Source organism: Pan troglodytes, chromosome 13, assembly GCF_028858775.2.
Source record: "Pan troglodytes isolate AG18354 chromosome 13, NHGRI_mPanTro3-v2.0_pri, whole genome shotgun sequence".
NCBI lineage: Eukaryota > Metazoa > Chordata > Mammalia > Primates > Hominidae > Pan > Pan troglodytes.
In genome coordinates this window covers 142,286,641-142,309,735 of record NC_072411.2, presented here as the reverse complement: position 1 = coordinate 142,309,735, position 23,095 = coordinate 142,286,641, and the positions used below count along the sequence as shown (strand labels likewise).

The 23,095-nt window shown below is 43.7% G+C and overlaps 2 protein-coding genes across 2 annotated transcripts in view; both read left to right on the top strand.

Annotated features, from left to right (window-relative positions):
• The first annotated feature begins 7,748 nt into the window (after positions 1-7,748).
• On the top strand, positions 7,749-11,650 carry LOC470698 (olfactory receptor 6B2). Its single transcript, XM_016949562.4, has one exon. It carries the CDS (start codon positions 10,487-10,489, stop codon positions 11,648-11,650), a length of 1,164 nt encoding a protein of 387 aa, XP_016805051.3. The 5' UTR covers positions 7,749-10,486.
• A 4,173-nt stretch (positions 11,651-15,823) lies between these two features.
• Positions 15,824-23,095, top strand: part of NDUFA10 (NADH:ubiquinone oxidoreductase subunit A10) — a 64,268-nt gene continuing 56,996 nt past the window's right edge. The window contains exons 1-4 of the mRNA NM_001071805.1: positions 15,824-15,898; positions 18,761-18,929; positions 19,689-19,904; positions 22,136-22,222. Of these exons, the coding sequence (NP_001065273.1) occupies positions 15,824-15,898; positions 18,761-18,929; positions 19,689-19,904; positions 22,136-22,222 (547 nt within the window). The remainder of the gene's footprint in view (positions 15,899-18,760; positions 18,930-19,688; positions 19,905-22,135; positions 22,223-23,095) is intronic.

Genomic DNA, 23,095 nt, shown 5'->3' with positions numbered 1-23,095 from the left:
GCGCTGAGACTTCCTGCCATCCACAGTCAGGACCTCCCTCCTGGGTCTCCTGGGTGTCATGACCTTGGGTTTGCCTCCTTCATGTGCAATTGATCATCTGGGTCTCCACCCCCACTTGGCCTGCTGAGTCAGACCCCATGTCCCTGCCTTATTTGGAGGAAGGGCTCTAGGCTGGGTAGCCAGCCCAGGGACCCAGGCACAGGCTCAGAGTGATGCTACTGGTGCCATTCTCAGGGCTGTGGAGAGCTGATTTTCCTCCCCAGGCAGCTGGGCTGGGACATGGTTTGTCTCCTGTTAAATTACTCCATCTTCTCTGTCCATACCCTTCTCTGGTCACAACCAACTGAGTCATTCATTCATTTACTCATTTATTCATCTAAGCACCTACTATGTGCCAGACACTAATCTAGGCACTCAAGGTAAATGATGAACAAAATCGACAAAAATCTCAGTCCTCATACAGTTTACAATCTATTAGATGAGAGAGAAATACACAAAATAAATAGGTAAAATACTCAGAATGGTATTCAGGGATACATGCTAAGGAAAAAAAAATATATCAGCTCTAGTCAGCTGAAAAATGGCCCCAAAATATAGGTCTATGTCAAATCTCTGGAACCTGTGAATACAACTTTATTTGGAAAAAGGGTCTTTGCAGATGTAACTAAATTAAGGATCTGGAGATGGGGAGATCAGTGTGGATTATCCAGGTGGGCCCTAAATGCATTGATGAGCATCCTTATAAGAGACACATGGTGGGGAATTCCAGTTCTTTAATGATGGCATAGAAGCTGGCTTCTCCACCTGCCCCTGCCCCCATACAGAATGAACAACAAATACATAGCACCAAGAGTATCACCGGCAACATCCAAGAACTCAAATATGAGGAGGAAAAAGATCGTGCAACCACAGAAAAGTGAAAAAAACTCCAAGCCGACAATAAGAGAATTGGACTTCCATATTCACGACATCCCTCTCCCCAAAACTGCCCAGCACAAAGGACACGGAAAATGTCCCCCTGACTCACAGTTTCTACGCTGGAAAAAGTGAGATTGAGGTGGACAACCAGCTTCCTCACTCTCTTAGGTTTCCTGGCAGGAGATCTGCCCCAGCCTCAACCCACAGGAAGTGCTGCTAGCACTGCTAGCACCTGAAGGGAAAAACAGCCTTAAGGCCAGCAGAGACAAAGCGGGAAGGTAGGACTACCAACCCCAGCTCTGGAGACTCTGTTCTGTAACTCAGCCAAATAAGATGTCAAATCAGTGTGGCAGTTCAGCAGCACCATGCTGTAGGAGGTTTGTTCCACACCTTCCCCGGGCACAGACTGTGAGCCAGCCTTCCCACACTACCAGGATATCCCCTCTGGGGCCTCCCTCATTTGGGATGGTTGGCACTCTGACTGTTTACTAGAGCTGAGGCAAACCTGGGCTTAAGGAATCATCTAGTGTTGAAAAGAAAGCAGCAACATAGTGAGGTGGCAGGGAGGGAAGAAAGAAAATCAATAGATAAATTACAAGGAGTCTCTAAGCAAACAAATCTAATAAAAGCCAAACAAGCCAGACAGAGAAGACTGGAATAAATAATTAACCCTTCAGTGAAAAACTATAGATGTACATCTATGGGAGACAACAGCAAACAGAAAACATGACCTCCTTAAATGGACAAAGCAAGGATCCAGTGACAGACCCCAACAAGACAGTGATATGTGAACTCTCTGAACAACAATGCAAAATTGCAGTTTTAAGGAAACTCAGTGATCTCCAAGATAACACAGAAAAACAATTCAGAAATGTATCAGAGAAATGTAACCAAGAGATTGAAACAATAAAAAAACAAACAAACAGAAATCTTGGAACTGAGAAATACTTTTGCTGAACTGAAAAATTCATTAGGGCCTCATAAGAGATGAATGGATTAAGGAGAGGAAAGAATCAGTGAGCTTGAAGACAGGTTATTTGAAAACACTGAGTCAGAGGAGAAAAAAGAAAACAATGAATAAAAAGGAATGAAGATCACCTACTACCAGATACAGAAAATTACTTCAAAAACCTGAACCTAAGAATTATTGATGTTCAAGAAGGAGTTGAGCAAGGGCAAGGAATAGAAAACTTATTCAAAGAAATAATAACAGAAAACGTCCCAAAACTAGAGAAAGAGATAAACACCTAGGTACAAGAAAGTCTAAGAACACCAAACATAATCAACCCAAGTAAGACTGTGCCAAGGCATATAATAATCAAACTCTGAAAAGTCAAGGACAAAGAGAGGATCCTAAAAGTAGCAAGAGAAAAAAAGCAAATAATTTATAAAGGAATTCCAATTTGTCTGGCAACAGACTTCTCAACAGAAATCATACGAGTCAGGAGCAAGTGGGATAACATTTTCTAAGTGCTAAAAGAAAAAAAAAAGGTCAGTCAAGAATACTGTAGGCAGCAAAGATATCCTTCAAATATAAAGGGGAGATAAAGTCTTTACCAGACAAACAAAAGCTGAGAGAATTCGCCACCATCAGACCTATCCTACAAGAAACACTAAAGGTAGTTCTTCAATCCAAAAGAAAAAAACATTTCTGTGCAGAAAGAAAGCACGTGAAGGTATAGACCTCACTGGTAAAATTAAATACATGGACAAATCCAGAATACTATAATACTGTAATTGCAGTGTGCAATGCATTCATAACTTGAGTATGAGGCCCAAAAGACAGCTCTATCAAAAACAGTAATACCCACAGCGACTTGTTAAGAGATAGGCAATATAAAAATTTGTAAATTGAAACAACATAAAGTTAAAATGTGGAGGGGGATGGAGTTAGTGTAGAGGGTTTTCATTTTTCCTTTGTTTCTATTCTTTGTGACATAAGTCTTCATCTTTAAAATAATAAACATCCAATATCTATAAGATATTTTTGTAGCTTCATGGTAACCACAATGCAAAAGTTTATAACAGATTCACTAAAAATTAAAAAAGCAATAAATTAAACATACTACCAGAGAAAATCACTTAGCCACAAAGGAAGACATTAAAAAAAAAAAAATGAAAATGGGAGTTACAAAACACCTAGAAAACAAGTAACAAAATGGCAGTAGTAAGTCTCTACTTATCAATAATAACATGGAATGTAAATGTACTCAATTTTCCAATTACAAGGCACAGAATGGCCAAATAGATGAGGAAACAAGATTAAACCATATGCTGCTTACAAGAAACTGACTTCATCTATAAGGACACAAACTGAAAGTCAAGGGTTGGAAAAAGATATTTGATGCAACTAGAAACAAACAAATATCAGTAGTAGCCATACTTAGATAACATAGGCTACAAATAAAAGACTGTAAAAAGAGACAGACAATGTTACTATATAATGATAAAGAGGTCAATTCAGAAAGAGGATATAACAAGTTTAAATAGCTATGCACCCAATACTGAAGCTTCCAAGTATATAAAGCAAACATTAAACAGATCTAAAGGGATAGCAGGGGACTTCAACACTCCACTTTCAGCAATGAACAGATCATTCAGACAGAAAATCAACAAGGAAATGTGGGAGTTAAACTATGCACTGGACCAAATAGGCCTAACTGACATTTATAGAACACATCAGCCAGCTGCTGCAGAAATACATATTCTTTTCAGCACATGGAACATTCTCCAGAATAGGCCACATCTCAAGCCATAAAACAAATCTCAACAAGTTCAAAAAAGTATAAATCACTTCAAGTACCTTTTCTGATCATAATGGAATAAAACTAGAAATCAATAACAAGAGGAACCTCAGAAAATACGTGAACACATGAAAACTAAATAACATGCTTCTGAACAACCAATGGATCAATGAAGAAATTAATAAGGAAATTTAAAAAATAATTGAAACGAATAAAAATGAAAATATACCAAAATCTATGGGATATAGCAAAAGCAGTACTAAGAGGGAATTTTATACCAATAAATGCCTATTTCAAAAACGTAGAAAGACTTCTAATAAACAACTTATTGATACACATCAAGGAACTAGAATAGCAAAAACAAAGCAAAGCCAAAACCAGTGGAAGGAAAGAAATAATAAAGATCAGAGCAGAAAGTAAATTGAGACTTAAAAAAAATACAGAAGATCAATTAAACAAAAAGTTGTGTATTGAAAAGATAAACAAAATAACAAGTCTTTAGCTAGACTAAGAAAAAAAGAGAGAAGACCCAAATAAATAAAATCACAAACTAAAGAGGAAACAACAACTGAGACCACAGAAATACAAAGAATTATTAGAGACTGGTATGAAGAACCATACACCAATAAGTTAGAAACCTTGGAAGAAATAGATAAATTCCTAGACACATACAACCTATCAAGAGTAAACTATGAAGAAATAGAAAACCTTAACAAACCAATAAAAAAATAACTAGATTGAAGATGTAATAAAAGGTCTCCCATCAAAGAAAAGCCCAGGACCCAGTAGCTTCAGTGATGAATTATACCATGCATTTAAAAAACTAATAACAATGGTACTCAAACCTTCAAAATATTGAAGAGGAAAGAATACTTTCAAACTCATTCCATGAGGCCAGCATTACCCTTGTACCAAAACCAGGCAAGCACACAACAAGAAAAGAAAACTACAGGTCAATATCCCTGATTAACACAAATGCAAAAATTCTCAACAAAATACTAGTAAATTGAATTCAACACGTTAAAATGATCATTCACCATGATCCAGTAGGATTGATCCCAGGGATGAAAGAATGGTTCACCATACGCAAATTGGCACATGTAATACATCACATTAAAAGAACCAAGAAAAAAGACTGCGATCATATCAACAGATACTGAAAAAGCATTTGAAAAAATTCAACATTTGTTTATGATAAAAAACTGGGTTTAGGAGGAACATACCTCAAAATAATAAAGGCGATATATGACAAACCCACGGTTAACATCATATTGAATTGGGAAAATTTCAGAACCTTCCCTTTAAGGTTTGGAACTAAACAAGGATGCCCACTTTCACCACTTTTATTCAAGCATAGTACTGGAAGTCCTAGCCAGAGCAATCAGGCAAGAGAAAGAAATAAAAGGCATCCAAATTGGGAAGGAGGAAGTTATATTAGTCTTGTTTGCAGACAACATGATCTGATAGTTAGAAAAACCTAAGAACTCCACCAAAAAAAAATGTTTAGAACTAATAAACGAATTCAGTAAAGTTGCAGGATACAAAATCAACATGCAAAAGTCAGTACTATTTATATATGCCAACAGTGAACAATCTAAAAAAAAATTAAAAAGCAAACCCATGTATAATCACTATGAAGAATATAAAATACCTAGGAATCAATTTATCTAAAGAAGTGAAAGATCTATAAGATGAAAACTATAAAACACTAATGAAAAAAATTGAAGACGACACAGAAAATGGAAAGATACTTCATGCTTATTAGTTGGAAGGATTAATATTGTTAAAATGACAATACTTCCCAAAGGAATTTGCAGATTAAATGTAATCTCTATCAAAATACCAATGATATTCTTCAAAGAAATAGAAAAAAAATCCTAAAATTTATATGGAATCACAAAAGACCCCTAATAACCAAAGCAATCCTGAACAAAAAGAACAAAGGTGGAGGCCTCACACGATGTGACTTCAAAATATACTATAAAGCTACCGTAACCAAACCAGCATGTTACTAGCATAGAAACAGACACATAGACCAATGGAACAGGATAGAGAACCCAGATATAAATCCACACATTTACAGTGAACTCATTTTCAACAAAGGTGCCAAAGACATATGATGAGGAAAGGATAGTCTCGTCAATAAATCGTGCTGGGAAAACTGGATATCCATATGCAGAAGAATGAAACTAGACCCCCATCTCTCACCACATACAAAAATTCAATCCAAATGGATTAAAGACTTAAATCTAAGACTCAAAACTATAAAACCACTAGAAGAAAACATTGCGGAAACACTCCAGGACATTGGTCTGGGCAAAGAATGATCTTGTGTAAGACCTGGAAAGAACAGGCAACCAAAGCAAAAACAGAGAAATAAGATTACATCAAACTAAAAAGTTTCTACACAACAAAGGAAACAATCAACAGAGTGAAGAGACGACCCACAGAAAATGTTTACAAACTATCTATCTGACAAGGGATTAATAACCAGAATATATAAGGAGCTCAAACAACTCAGTGGCAAAAAAAAAGCAAAAAACCCAAATGATCTCATTTAAAAATGGGCAAAAGATCTGAATATATATTTCTCAAAAGAATACATACAAATGGCAAACAGGTTTGTAAAAAAACGCTCAACATCACTAATAATCACAGAAATGTGAATCAAAACCACAGTGAGATGCCATCTCATCCCATTTAAAATGGCTTTTATTTTAAAAAAGACAGGGAATAATAGTTTTTGGTGAGAATGTAGAGAAAGCAGAACCCTCATTCATTGTTGATGAGTATACATTATTTTTGGTGGAGTTCTTAGGTTTTTCAAACTATCAGATCATGTTGTCTGCAAACAAGACTAATATAATTTCCTCCTTTCCAATTTGGATGCCTTTTATTTCTTTCTCTTGTCTGATTGCTCTGACTAGGACTTCCAGTACTACGATTGAACAAAAGTGGTGAAAGTGGGCATCAGTACAGCCACTATAGGCAACACAATGGAGGTTTCTCAAAAAAATAAACATAGAACTACCATAAAATCCAACCTTTCCACTACTGTGTATATATCCAAAAGAAAGCAAATCAATACATTGAAGAAATATCTGCACTCCCATGTTTATTGCAGCCCTATTCACAATAGCCAAAATATGGAATCAACCTAAGTGTCCACCTCAATGGATGAATGGATTAAAAAAAGTGGTACTATATGCAGTGGAATATTATTCAGCCATAAAAAGAATGAAATCTTGTTATTTGCAGCAACATAGATGGAACTGGAGGTCATTACGTTAAGTGAAATAAGCCAGGCACAAAGACAAATATCTCATGTTCTCACTCATATGTGGGAGCTTAAAAAGTGGATCTCATGGAAATAGTAGATTGGTGGTTATGAGAGGCTGGGAAGGGTATAGGGGACTGCGGGATGAAGCGAGGTTGATTAATGGATACAGATGTATAGTTTGATAGAAGAAATAAGACTGAGCATTAGAGATCAGTAAGGTGACTATAGTTTTCAGTAATCTATTGCATATTTCAAAATAGTCATAAGAGAAATAATTTGAATGTTTCTGGTATAAAGAAAAGACAAATATTTCAGGTGATGAATAGCCCATTTACACTGATTTGATATTTACAAATTATAATTGCATTCAATTATCATATGTACTCCAAAAATATATTCATCTATTATGCATAAATTTGAAAATAATAAACACTCATATAAGGAGACACACAGAAGAGATCTGACACACAGATCATGGGAGGTGATGTGACCTGAGATGTAGAGATCAAAGTGTTGGTGCCACAGACCCTGAAGCCAGGAGCCCCCAGAAGCTGGGAGAGGCCAGACAGGGTTTCTCCCCTGGCAGCTGGGAGAGGCCAGAGAGGGTTTCTCCCTTTCCTCATCTGGCAGGGGAGGAAAAAGGAATGTCCTGGCTGGGTGTGGGATTGTAGGAAGTGAGGGAGGGGGCGGGCTGATGCGGAAGGAGAACATTCCAGAGGGCACAGTGAGTCCCAAAGCCCCAAGCGGGGTGGCAGGAGCCAGCCTATCTGAGGAGCACCTGGGGCCATGGAATTAGAGTGGAGAGAACAGGGGAGGTCGGAAAAATTGGACCAGAGAGGAAACAGAGGTCAGGTGGGACAAATTCTTCCCTCAGAGGGTGCGGGCTGTGCAGGAACAAGGGTGGCCCATGGACAGCAGCTCCTCCAGTAGGGAGTGTGGGAGATAGATAGCCACTGAGGAGGGCGAAGGGCCCAAACAGGGAGCCAGGAGCGGGCTCAACAGCCTCTGCTTGGGTGCCCTCAGCCAGGCAGGGGCCAGCCTGGCCCCAGAGGCACAGGCTCACCTAATTGGCAGTGTGGGCCTTTCCATCATCAGGGGGATAATTGGACCCTGGAGTCCCTATGCTCATCAGAAAAAGCCACAGTGGTTTCTCCCCAGTGCCTCAGGCAGCCCACTTCTCAAGAGCATGTTCAAGGCTTGTCTGGTCACTGTGGCCAGACTAGGAGTTGCTGGACACAGGCAGAAGCCACTCTTCACTCCTGCAGGCAGCTGCAGACGTTTGCAGTGAGGCTTCCAGACACCCCAGGTAGGATCCAGCACTTTCCATGTTGCCGATGGGCTCCTTTCGCTGTGATTTTAGGGTACGTTGTATTCCTTGCATGGGGAGAGAGCTCTTCTTTTATGTGTGTGATTGACACTCCCCACTCCACATGCCCCCCACATACAGTCTGGAGCAGGGACTCCCCTCTGCAGTCTCACGGCCAGCACCAAGCAGGATGGCTCATGGATGCTCCATAAATGGCCCTTGCATTTTTGAGTACTGTGCTGGGTACATATTCATAGGCATTGGGTTATGCCCTGATATCTAACATCACACCCAGAATTAGCCAGCAGCCTCAGGTGGCTGAATGGGGCAGACAGCATTTGCTCACTCATCATTGACGAGGACTGGTTCTGGGTGGCTCTGTCAGGCACCAGGGAAGGCATCAGAGTAAATGGCTGCAGGCTGATGGTACGTGCAGCCGGGAGGAGCTACTGCAGTACCCGTCTCACGGACCACCCCAAAATACATCCGTTCTGTGGTATGGAAAGCTTCACTTTCCTCTCTCAGATTGGAGACCTAGGTTTGAATTTGTGACTGGGCAAAAACAGTCTTTGTAACATATTGGAGAACCTTGTTTACGATGAAAGGATGCCAGCCTCCCTCGGCAGCGTCCGCTTGGACTTTCAGTCTGTCCACAGAAACCAGGGAGGTACAGCCAAGTTAAAAAGGCAGCCATGCCCGCAGCGATGGGGTACCCTGGAACAGAAACGGGCACTCGAGGGAAAAAAAGATGAAAGCCAAAGTCTGGAGTTTAGTCCACAGTAATACCAATGTCAATCCCTTACTGTGACAAATATGCCCTCTTCATGTAGGAAGTTAACCTTGGAGGAAGCTGAATGGAGGGTCTCCCAGAGCTCTCTGCACTCTCTTCGTAACTTTTCTGTAAATCTAAAATTATTCCAAAATAAAAAGTTTATTTAAAAGAAAATGCAGCCATTGTCTAACAAGTTCAGGGGATGGAGAGAGTGTGCTGTAAAGGGCCCTGAATTTGTAAAGTAACACAGTTTCAATTTAATGAATCAATCCGGTATTAACTAGCCAACTCATTAATGATCAGTTACCACTATCCAAATAATCAAGAGAAATCTATAGGTGCCTCTACTGTTCTGGGTTAAAAGCACAAGAACCAAAGCTCGCTACCCCCACCGCCAGCTCTCCCCAGCAAACCCAGTCAACAGGTGGGGGCTGCTGGCCTTCCAAGGAGCTCCTGTGGACCCCAACTTTCCTCCTTGTGGACTTTAAAGCCCCCTGTGGCCACTCAGCTGGGAAGAGGACACAGTCACCATCCTGGATGGTGTCTAGAGAGGCTACATTCAGACTCACAGCTTGAGACCCCTTTAATGGCAGGGGTTCTTATTGCTTTTGTTTTGGGGAGACAGTAGGCGGTGACTGGAGTGAGTAGTAAATGCTTGTGAAATTGATCCTAAACTCTGAACTGCACGCTGGCATTTTAAGGCAGGGAATGGCCATGCCGCCCCAGTGGATGATCTTGGGTTCCCACAGAATGCTCACCCTAGACGGCAGGAGTACAGGTGCCTTTCCAAGTGTAAACCTGTCCCTGGGCAATTCCCTTCTAGAAGTTTGTTTTTCAGCCTGCAACTCTTCCATGAACTCGACTTGTCTAGCCAACCCCCTACACGTCACCATGAGGCTCTCCAGTAAGTGCCGTGCACCACACCTCCCCAGCACAGACTCCAGATTATTCGGCACCCACCTGGCCCTCTCCTAGTCTTCTCATCAATTTTTAGCATCCTGGGCCAGAAACCTGGGGTCACCCTCCCCAGCTGTGAGCTGGTGGAAGTCTGCCATTCAACCCACCTAGACTGCCAATGAAAAGAACCACCAGATGCCCTGTGGGGCAAGGGGCTGCGGCTACCCTCTCTCTCCCCCACCTGTGGACCAGGTCCCCGAGAGCCAGGCAGCCCTTTCCTGGGAGCCCTCCCTGCATTCCTCTGGCTGGTTAGCCCAGTTTGGGGTTCTGCCCTGGTAGGCTGATAGCCCCTCACCTCATGCCGAGGCTGCTGCCCTGATTTGCAGGAACCCTCAGATGAAGGACCCTAAGGAGGGCCAGCTCTGTGTCCATGCCCACTTGGATCTTGAGAGCTGCCCCGAGCACGTGTGGACTGGTAGTGCCCCTGGACTCAGAGCTTTGGGTTTTGCCCACCCTGGAGCTGCCCGGCTCTGTTCCTCAGCATATACTCTCTTCCTCATTCCTACTTCATGGTTATATGTAAATGCAAGCACACAGAAGTTTTCTACTTTAAAATTCAGAAGATGAGCAGATCACTGCTCTCTCCTGGTGCTCTGGGGAGCCACGTGGCCTCTCTTTACACCAAAACTCCCTATCCAGGTCCAGCTCCACTCTCCCTCTGCCCCAGCTGCCCTGCAGCCCTTTCCTCTTGCTCTTTGATGTTTTGTAGGCCTGCAGCTCCCAAGCACAGAGGCATGAGTGGGGAGAATGTCACCAAGGTCAGCACCTTCATCCTGGTGGGCCTCCCCACGGCCCCGGGGCTGCAGTACCTGCTCTTCCTCCTCTTCCTGCTCACCTACCTCTTTGTCCTGGTGGAGAACCTGGCCATCATCCTCACCGTCTGGAGCAGCACCTCCCTCCACAGGCCCATGTACTACTTTCTGAGCTCCATGTCTTTCCTGGAGATCTGGTACGTGTCTGACATCACCCCCAAGATGCTGGAGGGCTTCCTCCTCCAGCAGAAACGCATCTCTTTCGTCGGGTGCATGACGCAGCTCTACTTCTTCAGCTCCCTGGTGTGCACCGAGTGTGTGCTTCTGGCCTCCATGGCCTACGACCGCTACGTGGCCATCTGCCACCCGCTGCGCTACCACGTCCTTGTGACCCCGGGGCTGTGCCTCCAGCTGGTGGGCTTCTCCTTTGTGAGTGGCTTCACCATCTCCATAATCAAGGTCTGTTTTATCTCCAGTGTCACGTTCTGCGGCTCCAACGTCTTGAACCACTTCTTCTGTGACATTTCCCCCATCCTCAAGCTGGCCTGCACGGACTTCTCCACTGCAGAGCTGGTGGATTTCATCCTGGCCTTCATCATCCTGGTGTTTCCGCTCCTGGCCACCGTGCTGTCATATTGGCACATCACCCTGGCTGTCCTGCGCATCCCCTCGGCCACCGGCTGCTGGAGAGCCTTCTCTACCTGCGCCTCTCACCTCACCGTGGTCACCGTCTTCTATACAGCCTTGCTTTTCATGTATGTCCGGCCCCAAGCCATTGATTCCCGGAGCTCCAACAAGCTCATCTCTGCCGTGTACACTGTTGTCACGCCAATAATTAACCCTTTGATTTACTGCCTGAGGAACAAGGAATTTAAGGACGCCTTGAAAAAGGCCTTGGGCTTGGGTCAAACTTCACACTAAGACAACTAAATGTCCTAGAGTAAAATCTGTAGTGATGAAACAACATTGTATATGGCACTTTGTGCTCTAAATTAATTTTTAAGTTAAATTTAACAAACCTACAGAACTAAGTGAAATTTAACAAACCTACACAACTGTGCACACGTAACAAGCCTTCGTCTGCATATGTTTTCACAAAAGGACTGTGCTCATGGAACCAGCTCCCAGATCAAGAACTAGAAGCTGCCTTCACGCCCTCTCCCAGTCATTAACCCTCCTCCACAAAAAGCACTGTCCTGACTTCCAAAACCAGATGCTAGCATTGGTGTTTCTGAGGGGCTTACACATAAAGTATGTGCCCTGTTATGTTCAGCTTCTTTCATTCACCGTGCTGCTTGAGTGAATCCTTGATGTTTTTGCATGTAACAATAATTCATGCATTCTCATTGCTATCCAATATTCATAATAAATAATACATTTATACTGTATAATACACAATGCATAATACATTCATACTGGGATAATACATATACTGGGATAATGCATATACTGTATTATGTATTATATACACATAATACATTATGCTGGGTGAAACCCTGTCCCACCTGTCCCAGCAGGTGTGAGCCACTGTGCTCATCCATAATTTATGCATCTAAACACAGATAAGGTAAGTCAAAATATAATGTCATAATCTTATGGGACCACCATCTTATGTGCCGTTCAGTTCATCATTCACCAAATGTCATTGTGTGGTGCACTACTGTGTCAGTTGAGAATATTTGTGCTGGCTTATTTCTGGATCCTCTGTTCTGTTAAATTGATCTACGTATCTATCAATATCACACCCTCCATCCATACCACACAGTCTTGATTTATATGATTATGTAGTAAATCTTAACACTGGAAGAGTGACTCCTCCCACTTTATTCTTCTGCTTCAAAATTATTGTGGCTATTGTACAGCCTTTATATTTTTATATAAATTTTATAGTAAGCCTGTCAATGTCTACAAGAGAACCTCGCTGAGATTTTGCTAGAAATTCCATCAAACCTAAAAATCAATTTGGGAAGAACTGACTTCATTACTCTGTTGAGTCTTTCAATCCATGAACATAGTAAACCCCTCCAATTATTGAGGTCTTCATTCTTTAAATCAGTGTTTTGTACTTTTTAATATGCAGACTCTGTGTGTGTTTTGCTGGATTTAGACCTAAATATTATATTTTCTTTGAAGCAACTGTAAATGGTATTCCATCTTTTATTTCCGTTTCCTTCTGTTTGTTGTTAGTACATAGGATGCAGTTGATTTTCATATGTTGACATTGCAGCCTGCAAACTTGCTGCGCTCACTCATTAGTTTCAGGAGTTTTTTTGTAGATTCCTTTGGGTTTTCTATGTGAACAGTCATGTCAACTAAAAATAGACAGTTTTATTTCTTCCTTTCTGATCTGTATGAATTTCATTTTTTATTTTTTGCCATACTGCATGGCCTATTACTAGAACTTCCAGTGCTCTGTTGAATAAGAGTGGGCAGAGCAGATATCCTTGCCTTGTTTCCTCCTTAGAAGGCAAACATTCAGTCTTTCATGATTAAGTACAATGATGCAGAGTTTTCATGCATGTGCTTTATCAAGCTGAAGCAGCTCCCCTTTAGTCCTTATTTGCTGAGAGCAGTTTTTGTTTTTATCATAAATGAGTATTTAATTTTGTCAAGTGATGCAGAAAACTGCATCAGGCAATCTGGTCATAGATTTTGTCTTCTTTCACCTGCTGGTAAGGTGTATTACATTGGTTGATTTTCAAATACCAGATTAGCCTTGCATCTTCTGAATAAACCACCTTGGGTTGTGGTGTATGATTCATTTCATATAGTGTTGGATTCAATTTGCTAACGTTTCGTTAAGGATTTTTGTGTCTAAGTTCACGAGAGATATTGGTCTATTGGGGTCTGAAGTTATTTTCATGCTGTCTAATATAGTGTGGACGTCAAAGCGACCTCCTAGAGAACATTCCTAGCTCTCAGAACGTTCTATCTGGGGAGGGAAAAGGGAAAAAGGGGGGCGAGAAGCGGAGGGACGGGGAAGTATATAGTAATACTTCCCTTGAACCAGTAAAACTGTAATGCCCAACCTGGTTTTTACTAACTGTTTTCAGATTCTCCCTTTTCCTTTAATCACCTAGCCCTGTTTCCACCTGAATTGACTCTCCCTTAGCTAAGAGAGCCAGACAGACTCCATCTTGGCTCTTTCAGTGGCAGCCCCTTTCTCAAGGACTTAACTTGTGCAGGCTGACTCCCACCACATCCAAGAATGCAATTAACTGGTAAGATACTGTGGCAAGCTACATCCGCAGTTCCCAGGAATTTGTCCGATTGATAACGCCCAAAGTCCCGGGTCTATCACCTTGTAATAGTCTTAAAGCCCCTGCACCTTGAACTGTTCACTTTCCTGTAACCATTTATCCTTTTAACTTTTTGACTACTTTACTTCTGAAAAATTGTTTTAACTAGACCCCCCCCCCCTTCCTAAACCAAGGTATAAAAGTTAATCAAGCCCCTTCCTCGGGGCTGAGAGAATTTTGAGCGTTAGCCGTCTCTCGGTCGCCAGCTAATAAAGGACTCTTAATTCGTCTCAAAGGTGGTGTTTTTCTAACTCGCTCAGGTACAACAAAACATCCATGCAAATAGGTTGTAAGAAGTTACGTCTGCATGCTGTGATACCTAGAGGAACCACTACGAAAACTATACATAATGATATTTCCCAAGACATTATCAGTAAATCAAGATGGAATTCTACAAAAATGTACTGTATCCATTGGAAGGTACAAAAAAAAAAAAAAAAAAAAAAAGGCAAAGGAAACAAGACAAAAAACAGCAGACATGAACCCTAAAGCTTGTTAAATGGATTTCAGGGGCCCCCAGGATCTAAAAACCAGACCCTCCTGCGTTGGGGACCGGGAATCCGTATTTTTGACAAAAAGCAATTCTTCAATTATAGAAACATCCATAGAACCGGCCTTAGTTTACACAGCTGCATTCCCACTGTTTTACAATCGCATGATCATTTCTGAAAAGTTGAAAACAAAGTTAAAGAATATTTAAGGGGTTAAGAACAGAAAGCCCGAGGAACACAAAAGATTATAAAAACCCTTCCAAACAGCAGGCATACTTGGAAGGAAACCTCACATGCAAGGCTCCTTCGTGGAGCCCAGAGCCCAGGTCCTGACGGGAGCACATTTTAAGAGATGGACTTGCCGGCGCGGTGGCTCACGCCTGTAATCCCAGCACTTTGGGAGGCCGAGGCGGGTGGATCACGAGGTCAGGAGATCGAGACCATCCCGGCTAACATGGTGAAACCCCGTCTCTACTAAAAATACAAAAAATTAGCCTGGTGTGGTGGCGGGCGCCTGTAGTCCCAGCTACTCGGGAGGCTGAGGCAGGAGAATGGCGTCAACCAGGGAGGCGGAGCTTGCAGTGAGCGCGATGGCGCCACTGCACTCCAGCCAGGGCGACAGAGCGAGACTCTGCCTCAAAAAAAAAAAAAAAAAAAAAAGAGATGGACTTGGAGCGTGTGCTTTTGTTTTCTATGCTATTCAATGTGTTCACAGCAGGTCCCCTGGATGAGACCACTTAGCCTTCAGCTCCGGAGGCGACCCAGGCCGGCCTTGCCAGGTCCCTCTCCCTGACAGGCGCCCCTCGACAGGGGTCCCACCCCGTCCCTCCGCTCCTCGCCCCCTCTTTTTCCACTTTCCCTCCCCAGCGAGAACGTTCTGAGAGCTAGGAATGTTCTCTAGGAGGTCGCTTTGACGTCCACACCGCGCCTGGGGGATTCTGCGGGGAGCACAGGACCCTGGGACGAGACGCAGAAGTCGCTCCACGCCCTGGGCGGCCTCAGCTCCCGCGACACCGCAGCAACTCAGAACCCAGGCAGGGGCCGGGCAGCCAGCATGCCGCCCCCACGTTCACCTCCAACTCCCACCTCTCGGCCCTCGCCCCAACCCGCAGGACCCTAGCAGCGCGCTGGCGGTCTCCGCGGAAGCCCCCGAGGGCCTCGGCGCGGCCCCGCCCCCTGGAAGGTTCCCGACAGGCGCCGCGGGCACCCCGGCCGTGACGTCACGGCAGCGCGCCGGCCGCGGGAGAGGGCCCCGTCGCGACCGCGTCCTCTTGGGTCCTTGATTCTGAGCTGACCGGGTAGCCATGGCCTTGCGGCTCCTGAAGCTGGCAGCGACGTCCGCGTCCGCCCGGGTCGTGGCGGCGGGCGCCCAGCGCGTGGTGAGCGGGCGGCAGGGTGGCGGGGTGGCGGGGTGGCGGGGTGGCGGGGTGGGGAGCAGTTCCACATCTCCCCCGGCCTCTGGCGGCGGCTCCCAGGGTCGCTCTCCGGGTGGGTTTGGGGGACCCCTCCTGCCTCCGGAATTGTTTGGTCTTTGGTCGTGGACAGACCTCAGGGGGCCACGAGCTTCTCCAGGCCATTTTATCTCAGCTTTAAGCAAAACGCTGGAGCGCGGAGGTGATCGGCCCCGAGGCTGCCCTGATGCGGGAGGCCCGTGTGCAGGTGGCAGGCCGGGGGCACGCGCGCTTGTCATTCGATAATTCACGTAGCGGCCCTGTCAAGAGCCGTTTAAAGGTCGGGCCCTGCTAGGTGCTTGGGTGATGCCATGTTGAGCAGACACGGAGTTCAGTGCTTGTGTCCTCTTCCTTTTGCCTTTACTCTTACTGACTACTCTCATTGCTTAGCACTTTGCCCCCGCCTTCTTCAGTGAAATTGTTTCATACATTTGTAACACAGTTGGATTGCTTTGTCACATTCTGCCTTACATCCTGGGATCCTTCTACCTAATGCGTTTTTTAAAATGTGCATACATTGAGCGCATTCTTTGTGCTATAAGGTTCTATGGATTTTTTCTTTGTGCCATAAGGTTCTATAGGTTTTGACACGTGTGTAATAGCATGTCTCCACCATTATAGGTTCGTACAGAGTAGCTTCACTGCCTTAAAAAATTCCCCTCTGCTTTACCTATTAAACCCTTCTTTTCCTCCAACCCCTGACAACCACAGATCTCATTAACATTTCCATAGTTGCCTTTTCTGGAATGTCATATAATTAGAATCATACAATATATTGCCTTTTCAGACGCCTTGAATACTTGGAAATATCTATGTAAGATTCACTTATGTCTTCGTGGCTTGGTAACTCATTTCTTTTTAATCACTGAGTAATATCTCATTGCATGGATGTACTTCAATTTATTCAGCAATTGAAGGGCATCTTGGTTGCTTCAAGTTTTTGGCAATTATGAATAAAGCTGCTGAAATCGTGTACATGCAGATTTCTTTTTGGAAATACATTTTTATATCATTTGGGTAATACCTGGAAGAGTGATTACTCATGTAGTAAGACTAGTTTTCTAAGAAGCTGCCAAGCCATCTTCCAGAGTGACTGTGCCATTTGACTTCCACCAGAAGTGAAGGCTGTCCGTCGCCAGCATGCGGGGCTGTCGGTTACTTTGGATTGCTATCCATTCTGATAGATGCGTAGTGGTATCTTGTTTTAACTTTGGAATATCTCATGACATACAGTGTTCATCTTTTCATATACTTATTTGCTATCTGCGTTAATTTCATTTGCGAGAGGTGTTTACATCTTTTGCCCATTTTTAAATTGGATTGTCTGCTTTGCCTTGTTTTGTAACTTGTTTCTTCCTTACTCTTCAGTTATCAAATCAAGATTGAAAAATATCTTGATATTTTATATTCTCCTGTTTTATTTAAATTTCACTATAAAGTATTTTAATATTTTTGTGTTTTCCTGAGTACTTAGTATTCCATAATATGGATATGCCTTAATTTTGTTTAACTATTCCTCCGTTGTCGGACATTTAAGGGTTTCTATTTGCATTTTTGATGTTACATCATACTTCATTGAGCATCCTTATAGGTCAATCTTATGTATATACTCTTTGAATGGATTCCTAATGCTGTAGACCCAGTGTCCTCTAGGTTTCATTACCATTAGCAGTTTAGGATGGTACTCATTGTCTTGTCCTAACTCTGTAATCATTTTTTAAATTATTTCTCATTTTGACACATGAAAAACTAATGTTTCCTTGTTAATAGTCTTTTGTTTTTTTGTAGCAAGGTTGACCACTTTTTCATGTGGTTTTTGGCTATATTTTATAATTTTAAAATAAGCTGTGCGTTTTTATTCTTTGTTTTCTTATTGTTCTGTACAATTTCTGTATATAGTAAGGTTATTATCCCATCATATCTGTTGAACTTTTTCAGTTTGTTTTACTTTTGGTTATGTTTCTTTTCTTTTTTTGGAAGGAATGTTTTCACTTTAGTGTGGAGAATAAATTGGGATGCTGGAGACAGGCACTGAAGCAGGCCTTTGCCTTGTAGATGAGAGGTGTGAAGATGTCTACAGAGTCAGCACATGGCATAGGGAGGTGATGCAGTGTCCAGAGAGTTTGGAGAGTTAGGATTTTGTGTGTAATTCTGCAGTTGAAGGAAGGAGAAAGGTATCAAAGACGACACTCAAATTTGCTCTCTTTTGCTTGTTAGGTAGTGGATATTCCTTGCTGTGAGGGAAAGCAGATTTGGGGGCTAGGGTATGGATGTTGCATTTCACCTTAGCTCTGTTACCTTCAGGTGCCTTCAGGACATCTAGGTGGAGCTGTTTAATAGGCAGTGGGGTAACTAGGTCAGGACCTGGGGACAGAAGCTTGGATTAGAGAAATGTTTTTTATTCCCTTCCCTTCACTCCTGAGCTTCCCTCCATCCCTGTCTTTCTTCCTCCCATCTGTCCGTCCATCCATCCATCCATCCACCCCTCCCTCCCTCCCTCCCTCCAATTTTTATTGAACATAGTAAACATATTTAATAAAAATTTCAGGCATTGTTCCAGGGCCTGAGGATTTAGCAGTGAACAAACAGTATATCTGCCTTTAACGAAACTTACATGGACAGAGTGGTGGGGGATAGACAGATAATTAAACAAATTAATAGGCAATGAAGATGTAGATGTTGGCATTTTTATCACCAAGAGGTTTCTTGGTATTTTTACCTAATAGTTACTAATGCCTACAGGAACCAGAGTGGTCACAATGTGCTGCTGTGTGATTTTGTGTTTTTCAGAGAGGAGTTCATAGCAGTGTGCAGTGCAAGCTGCGCTATGGAATGTGGCATTTCCTGCTTGGGGATAAAGCAAGCAAAAGACTGACAGAACGCAGCAGAGTGATAACTGTAGATGGCAATATATGTACTGGAAAAGGCAAACTTGCAAAAGAAATAGCAGAGAAACTAGGTATGATTTTATGTTACACAGAATGATACCTTTTTCTCAGATATATGGTTGCTTATTTCACTGGTTTTTCTTCAATATTAATATTAAATAATATTAAATATTTAATAATTGGGCCTAAGGTGGGTATTTTACATTTTTGTTTATTGAAAAAGCTGTTTTATAAAGCGAAACAAGAAAAAGCTGTTTTTAATCTTTTATGTTTGGAAAATTTGTGAAAATCCATGCTGGTTGTCAATTTGAATTGGAATTTTATGTGGGCAGTGTAAGCAGGTCACTTCCACGTAAACTGTCGTGTTTGAGCTTTGTGACAGCCTCTGAAATAGAGCCAAGGACGGTACTCACTCACAGATGGGTGTACTCCTCAGTGAGCAGATGCCACATAGCTGGGTCCCAAAGCCAAAGTTAGAGCCCCTTCCTGACTCCTGGTGCAGCTGAGTGTCCATTGTACCTTTCTGTAGCACCTGCATGACAGCAGCTGCCCGCTAGAGGGGGCTCCTGTGGTTACAGGGAGCAGTCCTTTCAGGAGGAACCTGGATAAGGGCACTGTGCAAGCTCTTTCGCTCACATGCTTGCTCGTATATGTTGTGTGTTCCCTTCATACGTGATGAAACCCAGGCATGTAGGTGACTTTCTCTAGGTCTTTGGCTCCATCCCTGGCGGTGAGATTTGGGCGGGCTGTGTGTTTTGGCTAGTCCCCACTGCTCCCTGCGGGGAGTGAGTGATGTGCATCAGACTGCATCCAACTGTTTCTCCTTTCAGGCTTCAAGCACTTTCCTGAAGCGGGGATTCATTATCCAGACAGTACCACAGGAGATGGGAAGCCCCTCGCCGCCGACTATAATGGCAACTGTAGTTTGGAGAAATTTTACGATGATCCGAGAAGCAATGATGGCAACAGTTACCGCCTGCAGTCCTGGTTGTACAGCAGTCGCCTGCTGCAGTACTCGGATGCCTTGGAGCACTTGCTGACCACAGGTGCAGTATTTCTGGGCAGTTAGATCTGTTCTGTACTTGAACACTATTCTAGAATTCAACCACGTTAAATTGCCACTGAGTCGAGCTTTCCTTTAAGGGTGTTTGATGAGGTGAGTTCTGTCTTTCCAATAAGATCATGAATTTCTTGAGATTGTGTTATTTTTGCTTCAGAATTAATTTAATGCTGTTTCACTATGGATACTGGAGTGAGATTTATGGATTGTATAGAATTCTCAAGGCACTGCTTTAAGCTTCTATACTTACATATTCATTTAGATATGAAATGTGTCAAAACAAAGGGGAAAAGAGAGCACAGAAGTGTCCAGGAGGAAACGGGATCACACTTATGAAGACTGTGCATGTGCCATGCAGACAGAGATGTGGATGCCAACAACATAGGGTTGTCCCGGAGGGCCCAGAGATAGGCCGGAATCACCATAAAGCCACGAGGCAGACGTGAATCTTGATAAGATGACGGGGGGAGGCAGAACACACAGGGTCCCATAGGCCAGTGCAGTAGGGGAGGATGCTTCCCTTGAAGGTATCCAAAGCAGAAAGGAAGAGCTGTGTACTGGGGAGCCTGGGAGACGGAAACAGGGATCAGAAAGTATAGTTAGGAGAGGAAGGGAAGGTGGATGAAAGGGCATGGACATGGACTACTTGTGTGCAGAATGAGGTTAGGGTCCAGGGAGGGGTTACTGTAATCATTCTGGGAAACAGCAGTGCATGCTAGACATCCTGAGAGTTGGACGACAGATGCAGTGCCAATTTTTGGTCAAAGCTACCATGCCACGGCGGTACTCAGTTCACAGGTAGCAGCAAATGGCACATCTGTGTGCGGAGAGAGGGAGATGGGTGGATTCTTAGGGCCTTCGTGTCTGTTTTATATTGCAGTGCTTGCTGCTTTCATTGATTGGCAGTGCCCCTGATGAGCTTCTCACACACAAGCTCAGCCGCCACTAGGGTTGGCTTCATGGGGTCTGAGCCGTGAGAACAAGAATGTGGTTTTCACTGGGAGTGGCCGGCTCACGGGCTTCTTCTCAGAGCTGAGCTAGGAGCCGCTGCCTATGCTCCTTCAGGTCTCCACGGATGCAGTGTGTGTCCATGACACGTATCTACACAGTTGTACGGCGGTGGAGTTATTGTCTTGCTTTGAAAAAGTTGAAAACATTTTATTAGTGCTTCTTTTTTTCTTATATGAACGTAAACCCTGATCTTGGTTAGTGTTACTCCTAAGAAAACAATGTGGTGTGCTGTTTCTGGTTTGAGGTTCTTTACCAGGAGCCAATCCAGGAGCTGATGTCGTAGTGTGGACTTCACACTGACATCCGGGCTTACTCCACGTTCTTTTTAAAGCATTCTTCAACCCTGTCTTCTGACTACTCATTTCTTAAAATGAAAAAGAAACATTTTACTTGTTAAATAAAACCTTGCTTTTTTTGGTGCTATAGTAACCTATTTCCCATTTAGAAAAAAAAAGTGCAGCTTGCTCCCATCTCAGTATTCTTGGGGCAAATTGGAACTGGGTTAACGTATTCATTAAATATTTAGTGCATGTCTGCTGTGTGCCAGACCCATTCTGGGAGCTAAGGGCGCCACAGGGAGGGAAGCCTGTGTTTTAGTAGAGGGATGAAGACTCGATGTGGAAACAGGAATGTCTTGCCCCAAGTGAGTGGTGGCTGCTCTGAGGAAGGAGGCTATGGGGAGAGGCTGGGTAGGAAGATTAGGGGAGGCCTCTGCCCAGACACAGCAGGGCTGACTGCAAGGAGGCTGGCTGGGGACCCTGGGGACTAGTGCTCTGAGCTGCGCAAGTGTCCGTCGGGGCTGCTGTGATAGTAACACAGCCAGTGAGGCTGGGAGTGGACAGAGGTGAGGTTGAGAAGTAGCCCAACATCAGTAGATCTGACTGGAATGGTGGGGGCAGGAGCAGGATGGGGGTGGGCACCGTAGGGGTGGAATACGTTATTTAAAAACAAGCACTTTTTGTATTAACTGGATGCTTTCTGTTATAGCTGACTTAATGAAATGATGTTATATTGCTCAAAACTGAAAAGATACTTCAGTTTTTGAAAATGGTTTCCCACTTACAAACATGTATATGTTCTTTTCAGTATTTTGGTGTGGAAATGGAATTGTAAATGATATTTTCTTTTTTCTGAAATGCGGTGATCAGTTGACAGTGCTTTGCTATCTGTCTGATTTTCAATTTCTGTTTGCCTATGTTTAAACAGGACAAGGTGTTGTGTTGGAGCGCTCCATCTTCAGTGACTTTGTGTTCCTGGAGGCGATGTACAACCAGGGATTCATCCGAAAGCAGTGTGAGTCAGCATTGCAGACCCACTTCTGGGTGTGTGGTGCGACTTTGCAAAGGCTGTGATAGACTCACCTTGCACTTACTGTGTTTATGAATGTCTGTTAGATAGATGAATAAATGCCATTACTTAATCGGTCTCCGCTGGAAAAAGGAACTTCCTAAGTATCTTCCACCCTTTCTCCCTCCTGAAATAGGTGTCTTTTGTGCTATCATGTCTCCCTGTGAAAGCAGATTGGAGCCCTGGACCTCAAACACACGCAGCTTAAAGTGCAGCCCCCACAGCCTCCCGTTAGAACCTCCCCTGCTCTTAGCTTGCCCTAGCAATACCTAGGCTGTAGCTCTAATTGTAACAGACTTTCCAGTTTCTAGTGTGTGATTTTGATGAATTGGGATGTTAGCCCTGCCAGTTGCCAGCATCATCACAGTGCTTCCCTCTGACACGCTGCCGTTTTTCAGGACAGTAGCTTTGTGTTGCTGTATTGGGGAAGGTCTGACAAGTGGCAAATGGAAAGGAACAAAGACCCCCTGGTTTGAAGCAGGCTGACCTTGAGGAGTCAGGGTGGGGTTGGGGTGTCTGTGACTAGGACTGTGTTGGGCGGTGCGTTGAATAGGCCTGGTGGATAGTCTGACTGACGGCATTTTCATCTGTAGACTGGGGTGGCTGGAGCCAGTGGAAAGCTGGAATCTGGGAGCTCAGAGGAAGTACTGTTGATTAATGAAAGAGGAGGCCGAAGCAAGCCAGGTGACCATTCTGTGGAGGAGGCGCCTGCTTCTGGCTGCTTGTGTGTCCTGGTGTTGCCGGTACTCCACCTGTGAGCTTGCCGCCCGCAAGAGCGCTGCAAGCCCGTGCTTCTGATAGGGGCTGATCCTCCCTGGA

What these genes read in the sequence shown, in the direction of transcription:
- LOC470698 (XM_016949562.4), top strand. Translation starts at nt 10,487, where the DNA reads ATGGTTATATGTAAATGCAAGCACACAGAAGTTTTCTACTTTAAAATT.